General features: G+C 48.4%; 1 protein-coding gene across 1 annotated transcript in view; it reads right to left on the bottom strand.

Moving 5' to 3' along the window:
* Positions 1-547: 547 nt before the first annotated feature.
* GXYLT2 (glucoside xylosyltransferase 2) overlaps positions 548-21733 on the bottom strand; it is a gene marked incomplete at both ends in the record, with an annotated part of 42013 nt that continues 20827 nt past the window's right edge. The window contains 4 exons of the mRNA XM_080718105.1: positions 548-730; positions 3799-3971; positions 10018-10141; positions 11763-12014. Of these exons, the coding sequence (XP_080574231.1) occupies positions 548-730; positions 3799-3971; positions 10018-10141; positions 11763-12014 (732 nt within the window). The remainder of the gene's footprint in view (positions 731-3798; positions 3972-10017; positions 10142-11762; positions 12015-21733) is intronic.

Below are 21733 nucleotides of genomic sequence, written 5' to 3'. Positions count from 1 at the left end.
CCTAAATGGTCTTAAACAACACAAGTGGGAAAGCTGCAAGAGTTCATTTTCACATCTAGTTCAACTTGCTGAAACAATTTAAAATTAATAATACAGCTTGGTTTTGTTTTTTAAACAAAGATAAACAGGATATCAGAAGAAAGCAAGAAAACCATATTCCCTTTTAGGGGCAACTAATTTAGCAAAATGTGACGAGGCTTTTTAAACTCCACAGTCATGGAGCACGATTAAATATTCACATAAAAAAGAAAAGCCCAGGCATTCTGGGCTTGATGGCACACACTCGTAATCCCAGTACATGGGAGGCGGAGACAGGAGGATCGCAGGTATGCGGCCAGCCTCAGCTACTTAGTGAGGCCCTCCGCAACTTAATGAGACCGTTTCAAAATGAAGATTAAAATAAAGGGCTAGGGGTGTAGCAAAAGAGCCAGGCAGCGTTGAGAGCCCTATGTCTTTGGTCACACGCACTCGAGCCCCTTGCCAGAGGAGGTGTTCAGTGCACGAGGTTGGGGCCACACGCACTCGAGCCCCTTGCCAGAGGAGGTGTTCAGTGCACGAGGTTGGGGCCCACGTGGATGATGACGTGCTTCTCATAAGCCCTCCGCATCGTCTTCTCAATCTGCTTCAGGAAAACCTGTGGGATTCGTCCACATAATGTGTGCACAGTCTCCAAGAACTTCAGCTGGAGCGGGTAGTACATGGATTGAAAGAGATTGTCTTGAAAGGGAAACTAAAGGATGAGTAAAAGAGAAACAGAGACAAAGCTTATTTTAGTTACTGAGATGCCATCTAAAATGCACGTCGCTTTTACTAAGAATGGACCTATAAACACACAGGCAAGGGTTTGCAAATTCATGGAGAAAGGATTTCCAGGAATCTAAATTTCAATCTGGCCCTAGCTCTGCAACCTCAGCACGTGGTACAGCGAGACCTTGTATCATAATACAAATAAAATAGGGTTCGGAGGGCAGGGAGAATGCCCCTCCCAGCGTTTGTTTATTTAGTTATTTTTAATTTTTTGTGTGTGTGGTACAAGGAGTGGAACCCAGAGGCTTTCTACCTCCAGGCTATACTCCCAGACCCATTTTATATTTTATTTGGAAACAGGATCTCACTAAGTTTCTGAGAGCCTCACTAAGTAGCTGAGGCTGGCTTTGAAGCTGTGCAATCCTCCTGTCTCAGCCTCCCAAGCGCGGGAATTACAAGGGTGCGCCACCACGCCCGGCCCCTCCCTGGGTTTAACTCCCAGTGGTGCAAAAACAAAAAACAACACAATCCCCAACTTCTATTAATGTTTTAGCACAACTGCTGTTGGGTTGTCCCCTAGAGGTTTAAAGACCATCATCCGCTGAGCGTGGGGGCACATGCTTAAAATCCCAGGACTTAGGAGGCTGAGACAGGAGAACCACAGGTTTGAAGCCAGCCTCAGCTACTTAGTGAGGTCCTCCTTGACTTAGTGAGTGAGACCCCAATTCAACATAAAGAATAAAAAATAGGGCTGGGGGTGTAGCTTGGAGGTGAAATGTCCCTGGGTTCCATCGTCAGCTCTGGGAAAAAAAAAAAATAGTAGAAGACCATCATCTTGAATCACTGGAGTCCTCTCAACCTTTTATGAAGTAGATTACATAATTATCCTCATTTTACAGAAAAGGAAACTAAGGCCCAGTAAGGTGAGAAGACAATATCAGCTGGGTATGGCAGCGCATGCCTGTAATAATAGTCCTTGGGAGGCTGAAACAGGAGAATTACAGGTTCAAGGCCAGCCTCAGCATTTAGTGAGACCCTGTTTCAAAATAAGAAATAAAATGGAGCTGTGGGGTACCTTGGAGGTAGAATGACCCTGGGTTCAATCAAAAGAAAAGAAACACACAAATCAGCCGTGCAGGGTGGTGCACATGTGTAATCCCAGTACTCGGGAGGCTGAGATAGGGGATGCCCATGTTCACAGCCAGCCTCGGCTACTTAATGAGGCCCTTAGCAACATAGTGAGACCCTGTTTCAAAACAAAGAATAAAAACTTTGGGCTAGGGGGTGTAGCTCAGAGGTAGAATGCCCCTAAGTTCAATCCCTAGTACAGCAAGAAAAAAAGAAGAAAGGAAGGAAGGAAGGAAGGAGACTAATCACCTGAAATTTGAACCCAGGTCCGTCCAGGCCCAGAGCTAGGCTCTGACCGCACACCCTGGTATGAGTATTCTGAAGGTGAGAGACATCTCTCTTATGATGTAATCTGTCTTTATTCATGCACGTTTCCATTTGGGAGTAATGACTATCCCGGTTGGAACGTCTAAATGAAAACTGTCTTTTGAGGCCCAGCGGAGGAACATCACCAAGTGACAAGGAAGACTCACTCATGAAACCCAGTTTTCCGGCCTCTTTCAGATCATCCAGAAAATAAACAAGATGAGCTGTAACTCAAGAACCACAGTTGCTCAGTTCTAAACCAGAGCTGACAGATGGCCGAAGGAAGCAGAGAAAGGCGCAGACACACACAGAGCTGCGGCACACTTATTAACTCCCCTCTTGCTCCTGGGCGTGCAGGAGCAGCTACGTGTGAAAACAGCACTGCATACAGAACAGATTCTCTTTGTCATTTAATCACCGGGCCTTTGAAAACCAAACAGTAGGAGACACACAGAAGAGACGGAGCTGTCCGCTCAGACACCTGCGCGGGAGCAGCCCAGGGCTTCCAGAGCAACCTCTGAGTCTCTCTCTAGCATATGGTAGTTTACACACATGCAAACGTGTGTTGCGGTGTCACACAGGGCTCCTCTACCTCACTCCCGCCAAGGCCTGCTTGGGAAACCCCGTGGGTTCCTTGATCCCCCTGTTGTCTGGTACTAGGGGCTGAATCCAGGGGTATTCTACGTTCAAGCCATCCCCTAATTCATTTTATTGTTTATTTTAAAATGTTGTATTTTTTATTTCTTGCTAAGTTGCTAAGGGCCGTGATATGTTGCGGAGGCCAGCCCTGAACCTGCAATCCACCTGGCTCAGCCTCCCAAGTACTGGGATTACAACTGTGTGCCACCACATTTGGCTATCGTAATTTTATTGTATTATCTTTACCCTAACCTATTCCCCACTACTACAGCTAATAGCATAGGTGCTCTCTTTCTGATATGAAAGTTCCTCTCAAGGTGGATTTATTTAAATAAAAAATAAGAAAAATGCTGGGCGTGATGGCACACACTTGTAATCCCAGCCCTTAGGAGGCTAAGACGGGAGAATCCCAGGTCCATGGCCAGCCTCAACTACTTCGTGAGGCTCTCCGCAACTTAGTGAGACCCTGTTTTGAAATAAAGAATAAAAAATATGGCTGGAGGTAGAGCTCAAGGGTAGAATGCCCCTGGGTTCAATCCCCAGTACCACAAAAAGAAAAAGAAAAAAGAAAGATGAGAAACTTATGCAGAAATATTAAGTCAAGAGTGGATGTGGCACACGCCTATAATCCTAATACTTGGGAGACCGAGACAGGAGGATCACAGGCTCGAAGCCAGCCTCAGCAACTACTTATCAAGACCCTCACCAACCTAGCCAGGCCCTGTTTCAAAGCAAAAGTTTTTTAAAAAAAGTGCTGGGGTGTAGCTCAGAGGTAGAATGCCCCTGGGTTAATACCCTGCCCCCATCCATGCACACACCAAGAGTAGATAGCGCTGTGGTATCAGGGGCCAGGTGGGCACGTGGCGTGGCGTGGCTGAGGCTGAGGAGCCTGGTGTAACTGGGGCTCTGGGAAGGGCAGAGCTCCTGCGCCACTCCTTGCCGGTCAGCACCGGCCGTAGAGCCTGGAAAGCCACTTACATCCCGCATGGCTTCGTAGAGCGCCCTGAAGGTGGGCTGCTTGTCGTCGTGGTAGACGCCGCGGTTCCCGTGCAGCACCGACACACCCTCGCGCTCAGCCTCCTTGCAGTTGCTGCCGTACATGCAGTGATCGGGCCGGTAGTTCCACTGGCAGGGGAACACGTACAGACACTCTGTGGACAAGACGAGAGGGGTCCGCAGTCACCGACAGCTCTCACTGCACGCCCGTCCACTATGCGCGGCAGGTGCTAACAACGCGCAGTCCCACCGAATCTGTCAAAACTTGAAGATTAAGAAATCCAGGTGCGTCTAGCAGTGGTGATGAAGATTTCATACAAAAAAAGGCAGGCAGCGGGTTCTACGACAAGAAGGCAAACGACGCCGGGGGTGGTGGCGCCACCTATAATCCTAGGACTTGAGAGGCTGACACGGGAGGATCGCAGGTTCAAGACCAGACTGGCAACTTAGTGAAACCCTGTTTCAAAATAAAAAATAAAATGAGGCGAGGGGTGTAGCTCTGAGGTAGAATGCCACTGCATCCAATCTCCAATAGGCCAAAAAAAAGAAGGCGAGCAAGGGCCCCATAACATCCTAGGTTCAAATCCTCCTCCTTCACTCAAATACAGTGAAATCTACGTCAGTCACCTCAGGTCCTGGAGCTTCAGTTTTCTCACTGTAAAATGGGAATGACAGGACCTCTCTCTGATTATGATTATTCGACTTTTTTTGTGGTACTGAGGATGGAACCCAGGGGCATTCTACCTCTGAGCGACACCCTCGGCCCTATTTTTTATTCTTTATTTTGACACAGGGTCTCACTGAGTTGCAAAGGGCCTCACTAAGTAGCTGAGGATGGCTTTGAACTCTCACAATCCTCCTGTCTCAACCTCCCAAATGCTGGGGTTACGAGCGTGTGCCACCACGCTCGGTTATGATTATTCAACTTTTAAAATACATGGGCACGGGTGTATTCATTTCGAGTCACCCCTCCATGCCAGTCTGGTATGGAGCTGTATTTCTATTTTCTGTATTTCTATCTTTCTAATAAACTTCTTTAAATCTTCAAAAATAAAATAAAATAAAATAAAATAAAATACATGGTCACTGCTTAGCAGGCTGTCAAGCACAGTCAATAGTGCGAGCAGTTATAATTCATGCTTTGGAAAGGTTTTATTAAATAGAACCACAGAACAGGAGTTTTGATAGGAGCAAGCTTCCTCATCAGATTAAAACAAAACAAAAACAGAGACAGGAGGATCGCGCAGGTTTGAAGCCAGCTGTGCTGGCTTACGAGACCCTGTTTCCAAATAAAAATATAGAAAGTAGGTCTGGGAGTGTAGCCCGGAGGTAGAAGGGCTTCCAGGAACCCCAGTAACCCCCCCACACACACACAAATCTACAACAGGAAAGAGGAAAAATTAAAGGAACAAAGGAAAAAGGCAGCTATATATTATATGCTTCGTGCTATGTGTATACACACATGTGCATAGTATGTGTTTGTAACTTTAGGCAAATGGCTCTTTTCTTTTGTACACCCTAGCCCTTTATTTTGAAATAGGGTCTCGCTAAGTTGCTGAAGCTAGCCTCAAACCTGTGATCCTCCCATCTTAGCCTCTCAAGTATGGGAATTACAGGTGTGTGCCATCACACCTGGCTGATTCTGCACCCATCCCACCCCACCCACATGGCCACTTTTATCAACATTTGGAGGAGGCTATTGCTGGTTGTTACACATGGGAAAAATGCTACTGGCATCTAGGGGAGGCCCTACACACCCTACAAGGGCCAGAGACACCATCCACACCCTCCAGTGAACAGGATGCTCTCCCACTGTAGCTGCAGTGCTGATGTTGAGACATTCAGCTCTAACCCTTTGGACTCAGAAATGTCCCCTTGGTGACCAAGAGTATAACAGCAGTAGGTTCATCACCCTGGCTCCTCCGCGCGATGCCTTGAGGCTGGATCACAGGAGGCTGGGGGAAGGTCTCTGCAGATGTGAAAGCACGACGAGAAGGTGCCTCTTTAAACGCCCCTGCAGGATGTCCCAGAGCAAGAAGTGCAAAAGGTGTAACAGAGGGTGAACACAAGCACTCATTCCCCGCGCTCCCCAGGCCCCGCATCCACAGTGCGGCAGCGCGGCTCCATCTGCGGGGATCTGTGCGCTGGCAAGGGCCATGGCACCCGTGATGAGATGAGAGACGTTTTGTTTGCTCCACTTAAACTCAAGCTTTTGCTAAGGAAGGGATTCTCTTTCTGGGGGGAGAGGGGTACTGTGGGTGGAACCCAGGGGCATCCTACCTCTGAGCTCACCCCAGACCTATTTTATTTTGAAACAGGGTCTTCCTAAGTTGTTGAGGTCCTCACAAGGTTGCTGAAGCTGGCCTCAAACCTGTGCTCCTCCTACCTCAGCCTCCCAAGGACTGGGATGACAGGTGTGTGCTACCACACCTAGCATGTTTTAGAAAAGATAAACCACCTTAGTTTTGCTGGAGCAAAGGTGGTCTCTTCAAAAGGGGAAGACAAAAGAGAAAAAAGTGCCACAGAAATACATTGCTTTGGCCTAAAATAGTCAAGACGTACAAATCCACATCGGGTTCTAAGTAACTAACTTTGGTTTTAGTTTGAGAAACAAAAACTATGTGTTTTGTCCTTTCAAAAGGAGATAGGGAGAGGCTGAGACAGGAGGATCACAAGTTCCAGGCTAGCCTCAGCGGCCTAGCAAGACCCCGAGCAAATTAACAAGACCCTGTTTTATAAAAAAAAAAAAAGGGGGGGGGAGGGCTTGGGGTGTAGCTCGCGGGGGAGGGCTTGGGGCGTAGCTCGCGGGGGAGGGCTTGGGGTGTAGCTCAGAGGTAGACCGTCCAGGGAGTTGCCCATAAAATCAAAGGGGAAGCTGAAGTGGGCAGGCAGGAAGCGCGGCAGCTCCAGGGGTGTGGGTGGGAGGGGTTAGCTGCAGCCTGGAAGAACCAGCCTTGCCTACTCTTGCTCTGGGGCTCCCAAGCTGCCAGGGGACGTCTGACTGGTTTAGCAGGCGTCTGACTGAAGGGATGATGGAGACTCCTCCTGCCTTCCTCACCTACGTGCCTTGGCTCTTCTCGCACGGCCCACGGCTCTCTGCCCTGCCTCCCTCTCTCTTTTATGTGTTGTGGCCTCTTTTTCCTTCACCCCTTCACTCCATTCCCTTAATTCCATGCATTCAGCCAACCAACACTTTGAGCCTGAGTTCACGTAAGGCGCTGAGCCTCACACCCAGAGGCACATTGCTTCCCGTGCCGACCCCGGGACTCCCGCTCTTCTCTCCTGTGCTTCATGCCCGGGCGCTTGGCCCGCCCAGGCTCTCCCTGTGCCTGTGTGGCTCGCCTGCAGTTTCCCAGAAGCGCCCTGAGCCTGCCAACTCCGGAACCCGGCACTCTAGATCGCCAGGTGCAAGCTGGGCGCGGTGACACGCACCTGTCATCCCAGTACTTGGGAGGCTGAGGCAGGAGGATCACAGATTTGAGACCAGTCCCAGCAACTTTGTGATACTCTCTCCTATTAATATATATAAAAAATAAGACAGGGCTAGAAGTGTAGCTCAGAGGTAGAATGCCTGTGGGTTCCATCCCTAGTACCACGCAGACAAAATAATTATAATAATAGTAGGATGCTGGTGCTTCTGGGGTAGGCTTGGGTCGGTGTGCAGTGAGGTGCATGCCCAGGCCAGGGCTCCAGGCACCCCAGGAAGGACGAGGAAGGCCGCACGACCAAGGGACATGCCCGCCGGCCGCCTGCCACCACACCCACTGGTGGGTGGGGCACATCTGTCCATGGTCTGTCAGCTCCTCTGCCTCCTGTGGCAGAATGCGCTGTGAGTCTGACACACTTGACTAGCGCTTTCTCCTCTGTCCGTAACCCACTCTTCTACAAATGGCCCTCAAGTATACCCATGTGGTCAGTCTGCGAGAGCAAAGTACCTCACAGCTGCCCACTTTCTCCCGTGTGGCTGAATGAAGGGAGGTCTGCGTAGCTGGGCTGGCCAGTGTCCATCTGTCTGTCTGCCTCTCTCTCAGGAATATGAATTAGGAAGCGTCAGGAAAAGCAGCTCACTGTTTGTGGACTCCCACGGTCGTGTTGACTCGGGGCTGGCATGGGGTCGGGCCCTGGGCAGAGGCTGCGGCCTGAGAGGGAGCCAGGGGGCCGAGGCTGTGCGGCCACTCGGGCCAGGAAGGAAGTGGCGACGTTCTCAGCAGCTTGCCGCGGGCTGCTCCCGCAGGGCCTGGCTTGGCTGCCCCACCTCCTCTCCCCTAGCAGGCCTCGACGGCCCCGCGAGCTGATGCCTGAGCTCAGTCATCGCGTGTCTTTCAAGAGAGGCCTCTTTGGGCTCTTGTTAGATTTACCCTTCAGCAGACTCTGTTCGGGACTCAAGCTCACCTGTCCGGGTGTGAGCTCAGCCATCCCCCTGGGAGAAGGCGCCCTGGCTGCCTGCCAGGAAGGGCCCGCGGGAGGGGCCACCTGCACGGTCTGGGGGCTTCCGTGTCTCCTCCACTGGGTCTCTACCAGGCTCCGCAATCACACACCCACAGGCACCACTATCTAATTATAACCGGAGTTTCAAAACACTTTTTAGCTAGTGACTTTTAAACACATTTCAAGAAGTGGTGTTAGTGGCTACAGGAAACTGATAATAATAACATTCCAGCCACGTGCTAGGGTTTATGGGTGTTGCTTCATTCATAGCAACCAGCAACCACAACATAAACACGCTTCTCTCCTGGGGTGGCCCAAGTCGTCTTCCTCCCTCCCTTCTAGGGGAAAAGGTGACAGACCCTTTTTTTTACATTTTTAAATATAGTTGGTCTGGGTTGTAGAAGGTGCTCACTAACCATATAAGTGAAGACAAGCCTGACAATGTGAGGGATACTGCTGGGTTTCGGTTCATAGGACAGAAATATTTATCAATAGAAGTCTCTATTTCAGGGGTGTTTTGTTTGTTTGTTTTGTTTGTTTGTTTGTAGTAGTGAGAATTGAACCCAGAGGCATTCTGCCTTCGAGCTATAGCCCTAGCCCTACTTTTTTTATTCTTTATTTTGAACTCACTAAGCTGCAGAGGACCTCACTAAGTAGCTGAAGTTAGCCACAAACCTGCAATCCTCCTGTCTCCGCCTCCCAAGTACTGGGATTCTAAGTGTATACCACCACATCCAACTTATTTCAGGGTTTGTGTGTGTGTGTGTGTGTGTGTGTGTGTGTGTGTGGTACTGGGGGTGGAACCCAGGGGCTTTTCTACCTCCGGGCTATACTCCCAGACCTTTTTTATATTTTATTTGTAATCAGGGTCTCACTAAGTTTCTGACAGCCTCACTCAGCAGCTGAGGCTGCCTTTGAACCTGTGCGATCCTCCTGTCTCATCCTCCCGAGCACTGGGATTACAAGCGTGCGCCACCACGTCTGGCTATCTCAGGGTTTTTTTTTGGTAGTGCTGGGGTTCCTGGAAACCCTTCTACCTCCAGGCTACACTCCCAGACCTATTTTTGTATTTTTTATTTGGAAACAGGGTCTCTTAACCGCGATCCTCCTGTCTCCGCCTCCCAAGCGCGGGGATTACAAGCATGCGCCACCACGCCCGGCCTATCTCAGGGTTTTTAAAGACAAAGGAAAGGCCTGAATAGGAGAAGGATTACTTTTTTTCCACCTTACCTTTTTTTTTTTTTTAAGAAAACATGGTTTTCATTTTCTTTTCTCCCCGCCTCACCGCCCCCAACTGAACAAAACTGAGCTCACATTTCTTTTGCTCTAGATGAAAAAGGGCCCTGGGGCTGAGTCTGTCTCCCAGGCTGCGCTAACCCTGAACAAGCGACTTTCCTCTGAGCACCCTGAGCACCAGCTCCTTTCAATTCAGCAACGATTCCCGTGGCGGAGGGCGCCATGCCTAGTTTTGCCTGGTTCTGCACCTCCTATCAGTTTTGAGTGCACTTCTTGGAAGAATGTGTGGCCGCATCGAAAAGATGTTCTCTAAAAACAGAGTCCAGTGTTAGAGGTTTTAACATTTGGCCTTTTGTGCAGTAGCTGGGGTCCCGCCTCCACCAGCTACCCAGCGGAGCGGACGAAAGGGCAGGCGCAGGGAAACAAGGCCCCTCTGTGCACCACTCAGCCCTCAATAGCAGCCCAGGCCTGGAATGTGCGTTGTGGCGCGAGGTGGGCGGAGACCCACACAGATGGCATTTTCCAGAGAGAACTTACCTGGGTTGAAATAGAAAATGATATTTAACAAGTCCTGGTCTCCCCACGTGATGGCATTCTTGTACTGCTGGTACAGAGGGTACAGCATGTCCTCCCAAGCCAAGCCTGCCGGGGTCATGCTGCTCTGGAAAAGAGAACGTCGTCAGAGCGTCGGAGGCAGCACAGGTGTAGCTCATCCACCCAGACACGGGGAGGAGACTGGGGCTCTGCCTCCCGGGAAGGACGAACACAGAGAGGGGGTATACACATGCACTGCGCCTACGGTTTCTACTCAGGAAACCACGCCTGAGATGGAACCTCCTTCTTAGGTTTACTCTCTTCTCTTCCGCTCTTTCTCTCCTTTCCAAGAACTGAACTCAGAGGCATCCACCATTGAGCTGCCTCTTCGTCCTCTGTATTCCTTATTTTGAGACAGGGTCTTGCTATGAGGCCCAGCCTCCAAAGGGGCCCTCCTGCCTCAGCCGCTGGGATGCAGGCATGCACCACTGCGCCACGATCTTATCTCCGAAGGGAGAACCAAAATAGACAGCACCACTAGGGATCTAACAAACAATATCTCCTATGTCTTAAAATAATCATTTACGCCGGGCGTGGTGGCGCACGCTTGTCATCCCCGCGCTTGGGAGGCAGAGACAGGAGGGTCGCATGGGTTCGAAGCCAGCCTCAGCTACTTAGTGAGGCTCTCAGCAACTTAGTGAGACCCTGTTTCCAAATAAAATATAAAATAGGTCTGGGAGTATAGCCCAGAGGTAGAAAGCCTCTGGGTTCCACCCCCAGTACCACCAAAATAAATAAATAAACTAATTAATTAATCATTTACTATTAAAATAAAAGCAACAGGGGGGTTATACGTGGGGAAAGGCACCAAGCGCTGTTGCACGTATGTGTCACTTTGGCTCTCGCTATGATGTATAAGTACACTGTTCTAATAAAAATATAAAAATAAAGAAAACACAAACAATACATTTATAGGCTAAATATTCAATTTGTAAATAAAGATTAAAAAATAAAGATGTAAAATTATTTCTTCCTCTATTCCCCTCCAAACCCACTCCCAATTTCCTCAGAAGCATCTATAGGGAACATTTCATGATCTCTTAGGTATTGTGGAAATTTTGTGTGTGTGTCTGATAATGAGGATTGAGCACAGAGGCATTTTACCTCTGAGCTGCCCCACCCCCAGCTCTATTTTATTTTCTTATTTTTACTTATTTTTGAAACAGGGTCTCATTGAGTTGGGAAGGGCCTCGCTAAGTAGAAGCTGAGGCTGTCTGTGAACCACAATCCTCACAAATACTGGGAATACAAGTGTGTGCCACCATGCTCGGCATTTATTTATTTATTTATTTATTTATTTAAAACAGGGATTAAGTTGCTGAAGGCCCTTGCTAAAATGCTGAGGCTATCCTCAGCATCCTCCTGAGATTTTCCTATCTCAGTCTCCCAAATTCTGTGATTACAAGTATAAACCACCACACCTGGCTTGCATTTAATTTTTTTTTTTTTTTTTTTTTTGCGGGTCTGGGGACCCAGGGGCATTTGACCTCTGAGCTACACCCCCTGCCATATTTTTTTTTTAATTCTTTAATTTGAAACCGGGTTTCACTGAGTTGCAGAGGGCCTCACTAAGTAGCTGATGATGTCCACGAACTGAGATCCTCCAGTCTCGGCCTCCCAAACACTGGGATTACAAGCGTGCGCCATCATGGGCCCTGCCAAAGACCGCATTTTAAAGCACTCCTTACCTTGAACTGGGCACTTCTTATGCGAGTCAAATTCATTAGCATCACTCCTGAGTTGACACCTGCAGAGCCGTAGAAGGGGTGCCGGGCAAAGCGGCTGTACCAGCCAATCTTTGGGATCTCGTGCTCGGGGGCCATGGCTGCAAGCTGCGTGGAATTAAACTGCCGCAGAAGCTTCCAGATATCATCAACAGGCCTTAGGAAGAGGACGTCAGTGTCCACGTAGAGAAGTGAGTCCACGTCCTTTAAAATCACCTTTGCAAAACAAAATTAGGTAAGAAATAAAGGAAGGGGCCTGATGTGACTGCAAAACTAGAGAGGTGCCACCCTGAGCACCAAGTCCCCCTCCCCTTCGACCCAAGGGACAAGTGTCAGGCCGCCAGGCGTGCTGGTGCACTCGCGTCACTCCAATACTTAGGAGGCTGAGACAGGAGGATCACAAATTTGAGTCCAGCCTCAGGAACTAGGTGAGCCCCTCAGCAACATTCTGTTTCAAAATAAAAAATAGAAAAGGGCTGACATGTCGCTTCAAGGTAAAATGCCCCTGGGTTCCATGCCCGGTACCAGGAAAAAAAACAAAAGTCAGTGCAATTAGTTACTATCAGCATGAACACCCACAGCCCTGTGAAGCACGTCCCTCACCAAAGGGCTTTCTTGTAGTCAAGAGTCAAGCAGAGAATAAATGAAGTTCTGAACCTTTCTAATATCATAATCCACTTATTTCCTTGCCTGGATGCAAATACATAAGGCCTTCTTACTCTTTATTTGAAAAAACAAGGAAAGAGAAAATAATTACTCTGTCTATAACACTACATCTCTGGAGGCTAATTCTGTACAATTACTGCTGGTATTAATTTGAAGAGGATTGCTGACTGTGTTATAATGGGAAGAGGAATATTTACCAAAGAATATAAAAGTAGCCATTCTAATTCCTTTATGGGAGTTACTCAGCACTGGCAGGGAGGCCCTTGTTTTCTTGGAGGAAGGGTGGGCAGGCGGCACGCACAGGCTATCTGGACCCGAGCTGCGGGCTGTATGGGTCTTCCTGCTCCAGCTGCGGCCCCGCCCTGGCAGCCCCCCAGAGACCCTCAGGGCCACCCACGCACGCTGTGTGGGTCCCACTGGAGCCTGCTCAGCGGCAGCAGATGAGCAGGGGCTCACCTGGAGATCACTTTGCTTCCTTTGGGCCTGACATGCACAGTTCAAGTTGGCGGCTGAGAGTGTGGGGTTTGGAATCTCCCCGCCTACGTGTGGACTCCATTTCTGCCGCTCACGGGGAGACCTGGGTCGAGATGCTGAAGCCTTGCAGGCCTCGCCTTCCGCATGTCATGAAGATCAATAGCCCAGGCCTCAGTGCTGCTGGCACGATAGCACGAGATCATGACTGTGAAGCCCTGGCACGCACACGGCAAGGACCCCCGACTGCCACGTGTCAGGACTCTGACACAGGCCTCACCCCATGAGGGCTGGCGACATTCTCCGCAGGAGCACCAGAATGAGGCGCACTCCCTGGTGCTTTGGTGGAGGAGGCAGAAAGAGGCCCAGCAGCTACGCGGTGAAGATGGGGTGCGTGGAAGCACAGGGTGGGCCTCTAGGCCAGGACCGAGTAAAAGCAAGGGGACTCCCAGGAGAACAGCACGAGGGGTAAAGATGCAACACATGCAAAGGTCCTGTAACCCAGAAAGAGCAGGTGCACAGGCTGGAGGCAAGAGAAGGCAGAGCCGGGAGAGACTGAACTGTGCAGGTAGGCAGAGCTCATCAGGAACCACGAGGACCGGTCCAGACTCGATGCCGAGGCCAAGGGCAAGACGTTCAGCTCTAGAGATAGAGGCAGCCAGGCCGTCCTCGCTCCCCCTACACGTGTCGCCGCCCCACAGGCTCCACCTCAAGAGAGCCAAGCCTGTAGCTCCTCTCTACTCGGCGCCCTGACTCCGAGGTGCCCCAGAATTGGTAAAGCCCCATTCACAGACGCCCGTGTGTCCCCACGGCAACCACTCCAACCCAGTCCTCAGCGTGGCAGCCACAGGGATGTGGATTTCCGTTGCGATTTCTTCTTCGACTGCTAGCTTTTCCAAGTGTGAATTACTTAATGGTGGGACTTTCCGGGTGTCTTGTCCGTCCCCGCTGCAACCCTCTTGCGGCCCGGGAGCATGCTCCCTGTGATTTCAATGCTTCTGGATGCACGGAGACTTGTTTTATGGCCCAGCATATGGTTGGCCTATGTCAGGGAACGTTCCCTATATGTAGGAAACACATGTTTATTCTGCAGTCGTTGGGTGGAGTGTTGGATAAATTCCGTAGCTGTCCACGAGGCCACTTGTTTGGTAGCGTTGTCTGAAGTGGTTTTCTGTCTTTTGTTTATTAGAATCAGGTGAGCTCTGTGGGGCTCTGTCTCTAGGCACACACACACACACACACACACACACACACACACACACAAAGGGAGAGACGTACATGGTGACGGCAAAATCCGCTCGCACACAGACATGGCTGGGGAGCCCCTGCTTGTCTCCATGCTTCTCTCTCCTTATCCTTGAGTCCAGAGAGGAGGTCCTGAGAGCTCCTGTGGCTTATGTTGCTGAGGCTGGCCTCCAGCCTGCAATCCTACCGTCTCAGCCTCCCGAGTTCTAGGAATAGAGGTGTGTGCCACCGTGTCCAGCTACTCAACAGATAGCCAGGTCTCTGAGACCACCACTCCCGCTCCTCACTGCCTGTTATGGTTTGGGTAAATGGCCCCCAAAGGCCCATGGGAGTGCTTAGTGAAGCAATCTGTTTATTTGGCCGAGAAACAGAAGGGAAGGAAGGGGGCGGGGCCCGACTGTCCCCTGGGCACGTTCACAGTGACCCAAGGACCTCCTACCAGGCCCCTACTGATGATTCCACAGCCAGGCACGGCGGCACATGCCTGGAATCCCAAGACTTGGAAGGTTGAGATACAAAGAGCACAGCTTTGAAGCTAGCCTTAGCCACTTAGGGAGACCCTATTTCAAAACAAAAAATAAAATAGGGCTGGGGGTATAGCTGTGAAGCAGAACACCTGTGGGCTCAATCTCCTGTACAAAATAAATTAATGAAAGAAAGAAAAAGACAGACGGACATAAATAAATATTGAGAACTGTCCTCTGGGCTACATGAACACAGACACTTATGGTTGATATCAATGGGTTCATACTACACATACTTTCCAATCGTCTACTTGGAGCCAATTCCTCTTCATTTTGGATATGCAGAGAACAGAGACGCTCTACTCCATGCTGGACGTGCTCAAGCATCCTTCTTGATATTGTCAAAATAGTCTAAGCAGCCGAGTTTGGTGCCATACCCTTGGAATCCCAGTACTTGGAAGGATAATAAAGGCGGATCGCGGGTTGAAGGCCAGTTTCAGCAACCTAGCAAAACCCTCAACAACTTTGCGAGACAGTGTTTCAAAATAAAAAATAAAATAGATTAGGCGTTTTAGGTCAGATGTAGAATGCCACTGAGAACCAAAAAATCCCTAATACCAAAAATAAAAGTTTAGCCAGGCGTGGTGGCGCGTGCTTGTAATCCCCGTGCTTGGAAGGCTGCGACAGGAGGATTGCACAGGTTCAAAGCCAGCCTTAGCTACTTAGTGAGGCTCTCAGCAATTTAGGGAGACCCTGTTCCCAAATAGAATATAAAATAGGCCTGGGAGTATAGTCCGGAGGTAGAAAAGCCCCTGGGTTCCACCCCTAGTACCACCAAAAAAAGAAAAGAAAAAATAAATAAAAGTTTAAGCAGAGGAGATCATGGAAACTGCAAGTCTTGTTCCTACGTAACTCTTTCAGTTTTTCTTAAGTATATACATACATTGGAAATCTGTACAAAAATAAATATGCATTCTTGATAGTGTTCCATCATTTTAACTATTTTTTTTTTTTTTTGGCAGTACTGGGGATGGAACCCAGGGGCATTCTACCTCTGAGCGACAACCTCAGTCCTATTTTTTTTATTATTATTGTTTATTTTGAAACAGGGTCTCACTGAGTTGCAAAGGTCCTCACTAAGTTGCTGAGGCTGGCTTTGAACCTGCGCAATCCTCCTGTCTCAGCCTCCCAAATGCTGGGATTACTAGCACGAGCCACCACGCCTGGTTCATTTTAACTCTTGATTTGAGATTTAAGGTTATTCATTTCATTATATTATTAGCGTGAAAAGTGATGGTACAGGAGAAAAATTAGTCTAACCAGTTTGTATTTGTGCATTTATTGTGCCCCCTTGTGGAATTATATATAACTCACAAATTCATTTTTGTAACACTCTGGCCAGGAACCAGGTGTGCCCCTGCCTTGGTGGTCTGCACATGTTCCACTCTACTTTCCTGAGACTGGGCTTGGTCTTTGATTTCCCGTCTCAGTCTGGGTGCGTGGAGATGTTCTCCAAGGGCCCAGGGTAGCCAAAGCTATCTGGTTTCTCTGGCATGTCCTGAGATAATGGCCTCCTCAGAGCTTCCGTCCCCCTCCAAGCTCCCTTTGGGCCTGCCTCCTCTCTTATCGGGTGCCACACTCCCAGCCAGGATCATGACCTATCTTTCCCTGTGGGCTTTGTAAGCATCCTGTTGGCCATGGCCACTGCCGATTAAAGCAGGGTAGACCTGCTTTGATGTCTTAGATGGTGCCCCTCAAGGATGTTCTCTGCTAGAGAATTGCTGAAAACAGAAACATCAGGTCACAAGGACTGAAGCTCTTCACTCAAGTTGGACTGACTTTCAAACAAGATTGTCCCTTTCTTTTATATTTAAGAATCAAACCCAACTAATGGTTAGCCAGGCACAGTGGTACATGACTGCAATCCTAGTACTTGGAAGGCTGAGAGAAGGATCACAGGTTGGAGGCCAAAGGGCAATAATTTAGCTCGAATCTGTTTAAAAAAAAAAAAAAGCCGGGCATGGTTGCACATGACTGTAATCACAGTACTTGGGAGGCTGAGACAGGAAGATTGCAGGCTCAAGCCTTAAAAAGCCAGGTATGGTGGCACATGCTTGTAATTCCAGTACATGGGAGGCTGAGACAGGAAGACTACGGTTCAAGGACAGCCTCAGCTACTTAGTGAGGCATTCTGCAATTTAGTGAGACCTTGTTTCAAAATAAAGAATAAAAAATAGGGCTGAGGGTATAGCTTGGAGGTAGAATGCCTCTGAGTTCCATCCCTAGTACCTCAAAAAAAAAAAAAAAAAAAAAAAAAAGACCAGCCTTGTCAACTTAGCAAGGCCCTGAGGAACTTAGCGAGACACTATTTTAAGATTAAAAAAAAATAAATAAATAAAATTGGGCTGGGGGTGTAGCCCAGAGGTAGAACATCCCTGAGTTCAATCACCAGTACCACTAATTAATTAATTAATTAATTAGGTAGACAGGGCTGGGGGTATAGCTCAATGGTAGAACACCGCTGGGTTCAATCCCCAGTAACATACACACACACAGACACACACACACACAGACACACACACACACACACACACACACACACAGACACACACACACACAATCTGATAAGCCTCCCTTTCCTAGTAGCCTACAGCTAACTCATTAGAACATTTCTGGGAAGTAAAGATTCTTCAAAACACTGGAACTTGCCAGGCATGGCGACCCACACACTTGTAATCCCTGTGCTTGGGAGGCTGAGACAGGAGGATGGCTCAGGTTTGAAGCCAGCCTCAGCTATTTAGTGAGGCTCTCAGCAACTAAGTGAGACCCTGTTTCCAAATAAAGTATAAAATCAGTCTGGGAGTGTAGCCCAGAGGTAGAAAAAGCACCTGGGTTCCACCCCCAGTACCACACACACACACACACACAAAAATAACCCAGGTGTGTTCTATCTCAGAGCTATAACTCCAGTCCTATTTTATTTTTTTATTTTAAAACAGGGTCTTGCAGACAGGCATGGTGGCTCATGCTTGTAGTAATCCCAGCATTGGGGAGGCTGAGACAGGAGGACTGTGGTTCCTAGAAAGCCTTAGCTACTTAAGGAGTCCCTCTGTAACTTAGTGAGACACTGTTTCCAAATAAAGTATAAAATAGGTCTGGGAGTACAGCCCAAAGGTATAAAAACTCCTGAGTTCTACCCTCAGTACCAAAAAAAAAAAAAAAAAAAAAAAAAAAAAAAAACCCCACTGGAACTGGTTACAGGATCTTTTAGCAGAACATGAATGAAAAAAGGAAAGATCGTGTGTTATTATCCTCAATGTGATATACAAAATACAGGTATTAAATATTTTTATTTGTCCTAGTGCATCTTAAAAAATATTAAAGAATGAGATAAGTTTCTCGAAAACATGGAGTCAGAAGGCTCCCATGATAAATGTACCAGTAAGACTACAAGTGATCTGTCCTGTCTCTCTTGACAATAGATCTCTCTCACTCCTTCCATGAAGGTGGCAAGTAACAGCAGGGGGAAAATATCAGATATTATTACAATCTTGGTGCTTATTAAAACCTGGCGAGGGGAACCTTTCTCCCTGGATAAAGCCTGAACACTAGCTCAGCCACCTCACATGACCACATTCGATGCCACCTGCCAGTAAGGAGCCTGCAACTCAGCGATCCCTGTGATACTCTACATAACTCTGGGCTCCCCGGAGGACCTCAATTATTGAGGAGAGAAACCCTTGCAATTACACAGGCACAGTGTGTGTGTGTAGGAAAAGTACAGATATATTACAAAAGTTCGCTCTCTCCAACTAATTGGGGGAAAGGCAATATGAATTCACACAACTCAATTATTCTTGAGAAGTGAAAATTTCCTGGCCTTTACTGAGGGAAGAGTCTTCCGGGATCAATTATAACGAACACATTTCATTTATCGGCAACTGGCATGTTGTTATGTAGTTTTAAATCCTTTGAGCTTCTGAATTACCTGAAAAGAAATCCTCCTCTTTAGAGGGCTTGCTCCAGCCGCCTGCTGGGGCGTTTGCAGTAAGACTGGCCCCATTCCTAGGACTGTTAGCCACAGAAGTAGAAGATCAAATATACACTGGTTTCTAGGACCTGCTTTGGTGGAATCTGAATTCTCTTAGTTATACTTGAGAATCGGATAGGCCTAAGACGCAAAGACCAGAGCTCTGATGTAATTCACATGGTAAAATCTTGGTTGAAGCCATATTTGGTGGTACACGCTTGTAATCCTAGTACCTGGGAGGCTGAGATAGGAGAATTGAAGGTTCAAGGCCAGCCTTTCAACTTTGGCCAGTCTCAGCAAGACCCTGTTTCAAAATAAAAATAAAATAGGGCTGGAGGTGAAGCTCAGAAGAAGAATGCCCTTGGGTTCAATCTCTATTACCACAAAACAACCAAACAACCAAACAAACTTGGTTGAGAAAGGTCTGTCCTGCAGGCTTGGGGAGATGAAAACTCCTCAGAAAATGGGTAAAATAATGGTTCTGAGCCAACTGGCCACGTGCTGGAAATGTCTGCATTTTGAGATCTCCATTCCCTAGGTGCTGCCTCAGCGGTGCACACAATTTGTTTGGTTTTTTGTTTGTTTGGTGCTACTGGGGTTCCTGGAAACCCTTCTATCTCCAGGCTACACTCCCAGACCTATTTTTATATTTTTATTTGGAAACAGGGTCTCTTAAGCCAGCGCGGCTGGCTTCAAACCAGCGCGATCCTCCTGTCTCCGCCTCCCAAGCGTGGGGATGACAAGCGTGCGCCACCGTGCCCGGCACAATTTGTTTTTTTTTTTTGTTTGTTTTTTGTTTTTTTTGGGGTCTGGGGATGGAACCCACGGGCATTTGACCTCCTAGCTACACACCCAGCCCTATTTTTTATTCTTTATTTTGAAACCAGGTCTCACTGAGTTGCGGAGGGCCTCACTAAGTAGCTGAGGCTGTCCGCGAACCGCCATCCTCTGGTCTCAGCCTCCCGAATGCTGGGATGACAAGCGTGCGCCACCACGCCCGGCTCTACAATTTGGTTTTATAGTGATAGATTTCAGGGGAAAAATGGCCCAGACTTAAATTTAAAGTACCTTGAAGATCAGTACATCTCAGCAGTGCCCCCAAACGCCATGTTCATAATCTGCGGCCACAGCACGGGCCCAGGAGAAGGTAAATGTCCCGTCAACCGCAATCTCTCTTTATTATTTCTAAGGAAAGCTGGTTTCCATTATCAGAGCAGATAAGGAATGCCAGCAGCCATTTGTCATTCAAAATGGAACGCTTGCATAGCTGGGAATGAAGGAAAACCATCCTGTTGTGGGGTTGTTTTCTTAATGGTGGTAATGGAATCGCAATTCAAGGTCGGGGAAAATTCAAACGTAGTTTCACTGGGTTGCTAATCTTTTGGATGGTGGGAAGACAGTTCCCAATATTAACTTACTAATTTGCCTTCCTAATGTTTCCTTTTTTCCCCCTTTTATTTCTGGGGATTGAACCCGGTGGCGCCCTATCTCCAAGTTACCCCCCAGCCTGTTTTTATTTTGAAACAGGGTCTCACTATGTTGCTGAGGGTCGTGCTAAGTTACTGAGGCTGGCCTTGAACCTGTGATCCTCCTGTCTCAGCCTCCCAAGTGCTAAGATTCCAGGAGAGCAGCACTGCGCCCAACCGGAACCACGGCTCCACACATGTAGGAGACTCAGCCCTGATCCCACTTCTAATGACTTGGTCAGGGCTGCTGGATGTGTGTCCAGGGAGCAGCACGGCCACCTGAGGGCACCTCGTCTCCATCGCAGAGCCTGAGCACAGCGCCCAGGTTTCCTGAAGGCTGCGATTTGAAATTCAAAGCTGCCCTCCCCCCTCAAGGACAGTCTCGGTTTTGATACATCTTCACTGATTTTTCTATTTCAGATTTTTTAAAAGCCAACAAAAACATACAATTGAAAAATGCAAAGCTGAAGCTGGGCGTGTGTGTAATCCCAGTACTTGGGAGGCTAAGAGCAGGAGGATCGCAAGTTTGAGGCCATTCTCAGTAATTTAAGGAGACCCTCAGTAGCTTAGTGGCATCCTGTTTCAAAATTAAAAATAGAGCTGGGCGTGGTGGCACCTGCTGGTAATCCCAGCATTCAGGAGGCTGAGACCAGAGGATCGCAGTTCGCGGACAGCCTCAGCTACTTAGTGAAGCTCTCTGCAACACAGTGAGACCCAGTTTCTAAATAAAGGATAAAAGAATAGGTCAGGGGGTGTAGCTCAGAGGTTGAATGCCCCTGGGTTCCATCCCCAGACCTGCAAAAAAAAAATTAAAAATTAAAAATAGAAGCCAGGCATGGTGGCGCACGCTTGTCATCCCCACGCTTGGGAGGCGGAGACAGGAGGATCATGCAGGTTCAAAGCCAGCCTCACTGGCTTAAGAGACCCTGTCTCCAAATAAAATATAAAATAGGTCTGGGAGTGTAGCCCAGAGGTAGAAGGGCTTCCAGGAACCCCAGTACCACCAAAAAATATATATAGAGAGAGAGAGCCAGGCATGGTGGCACACATTTGTAATCCCAGCACTTAGGAGGCAGAGACAGGCGGATTGCAGGTTCAAGGCCGGTCTCAGCAATTTATGGGGGCCCTCAACAACTTAGTGAGACCCTGATTTAAAATAAAAATAAGGCTAGGGGTATAGCTTCGAGGTAGAATGCCCCTGGGTTCAATTCCCAGTATTGCGCGCGTGCGCATGCACACGTGAGCGCGTGCGCACAGACACACACACACACACACCACCACCACCACCACCACCACCACCACCAGAAAAATAAAAAGGGGTGGGGTATAGCTCAGCAGTAGAACACCTTTGGATTAAATTCTCAGTACCACAAAAATACATATATTTTTAAAAATTCAAAACTGAAAGGCTGAACCAGAACTCTGGGCCCTTTTTGAAATATACTTTAGTGTGGCTACATCTAGCAGTAGCTACTGTTGTAAGGGTCACAGTCATGGAAACTAACATTTATCGAGAGCTCTGTACCTCGCGTGTGGAGAGCGCTGAGGCCTGGAGAAGCTGGGGCACGTGCTCAGGCTCATAAAGCCAGCAAC

This window comes from Muscardinus avellanarius (genome assembly GCF_963383645.1).
Source record: "Muscardinus avellanarius genome assembly, chromosome: 22".
Lineage (NCBI taxonomy): Eukaryota > Metazoa > Chordata > Mammalia > Rodentia > Gliridae > Muscardinus > Muscardinus avellanarius.
The sequence above is the reverse complement of the archived record's forward strand: the minus strand, read 5'-3'. Positions and strand labels throughout refer to the sequence as shown.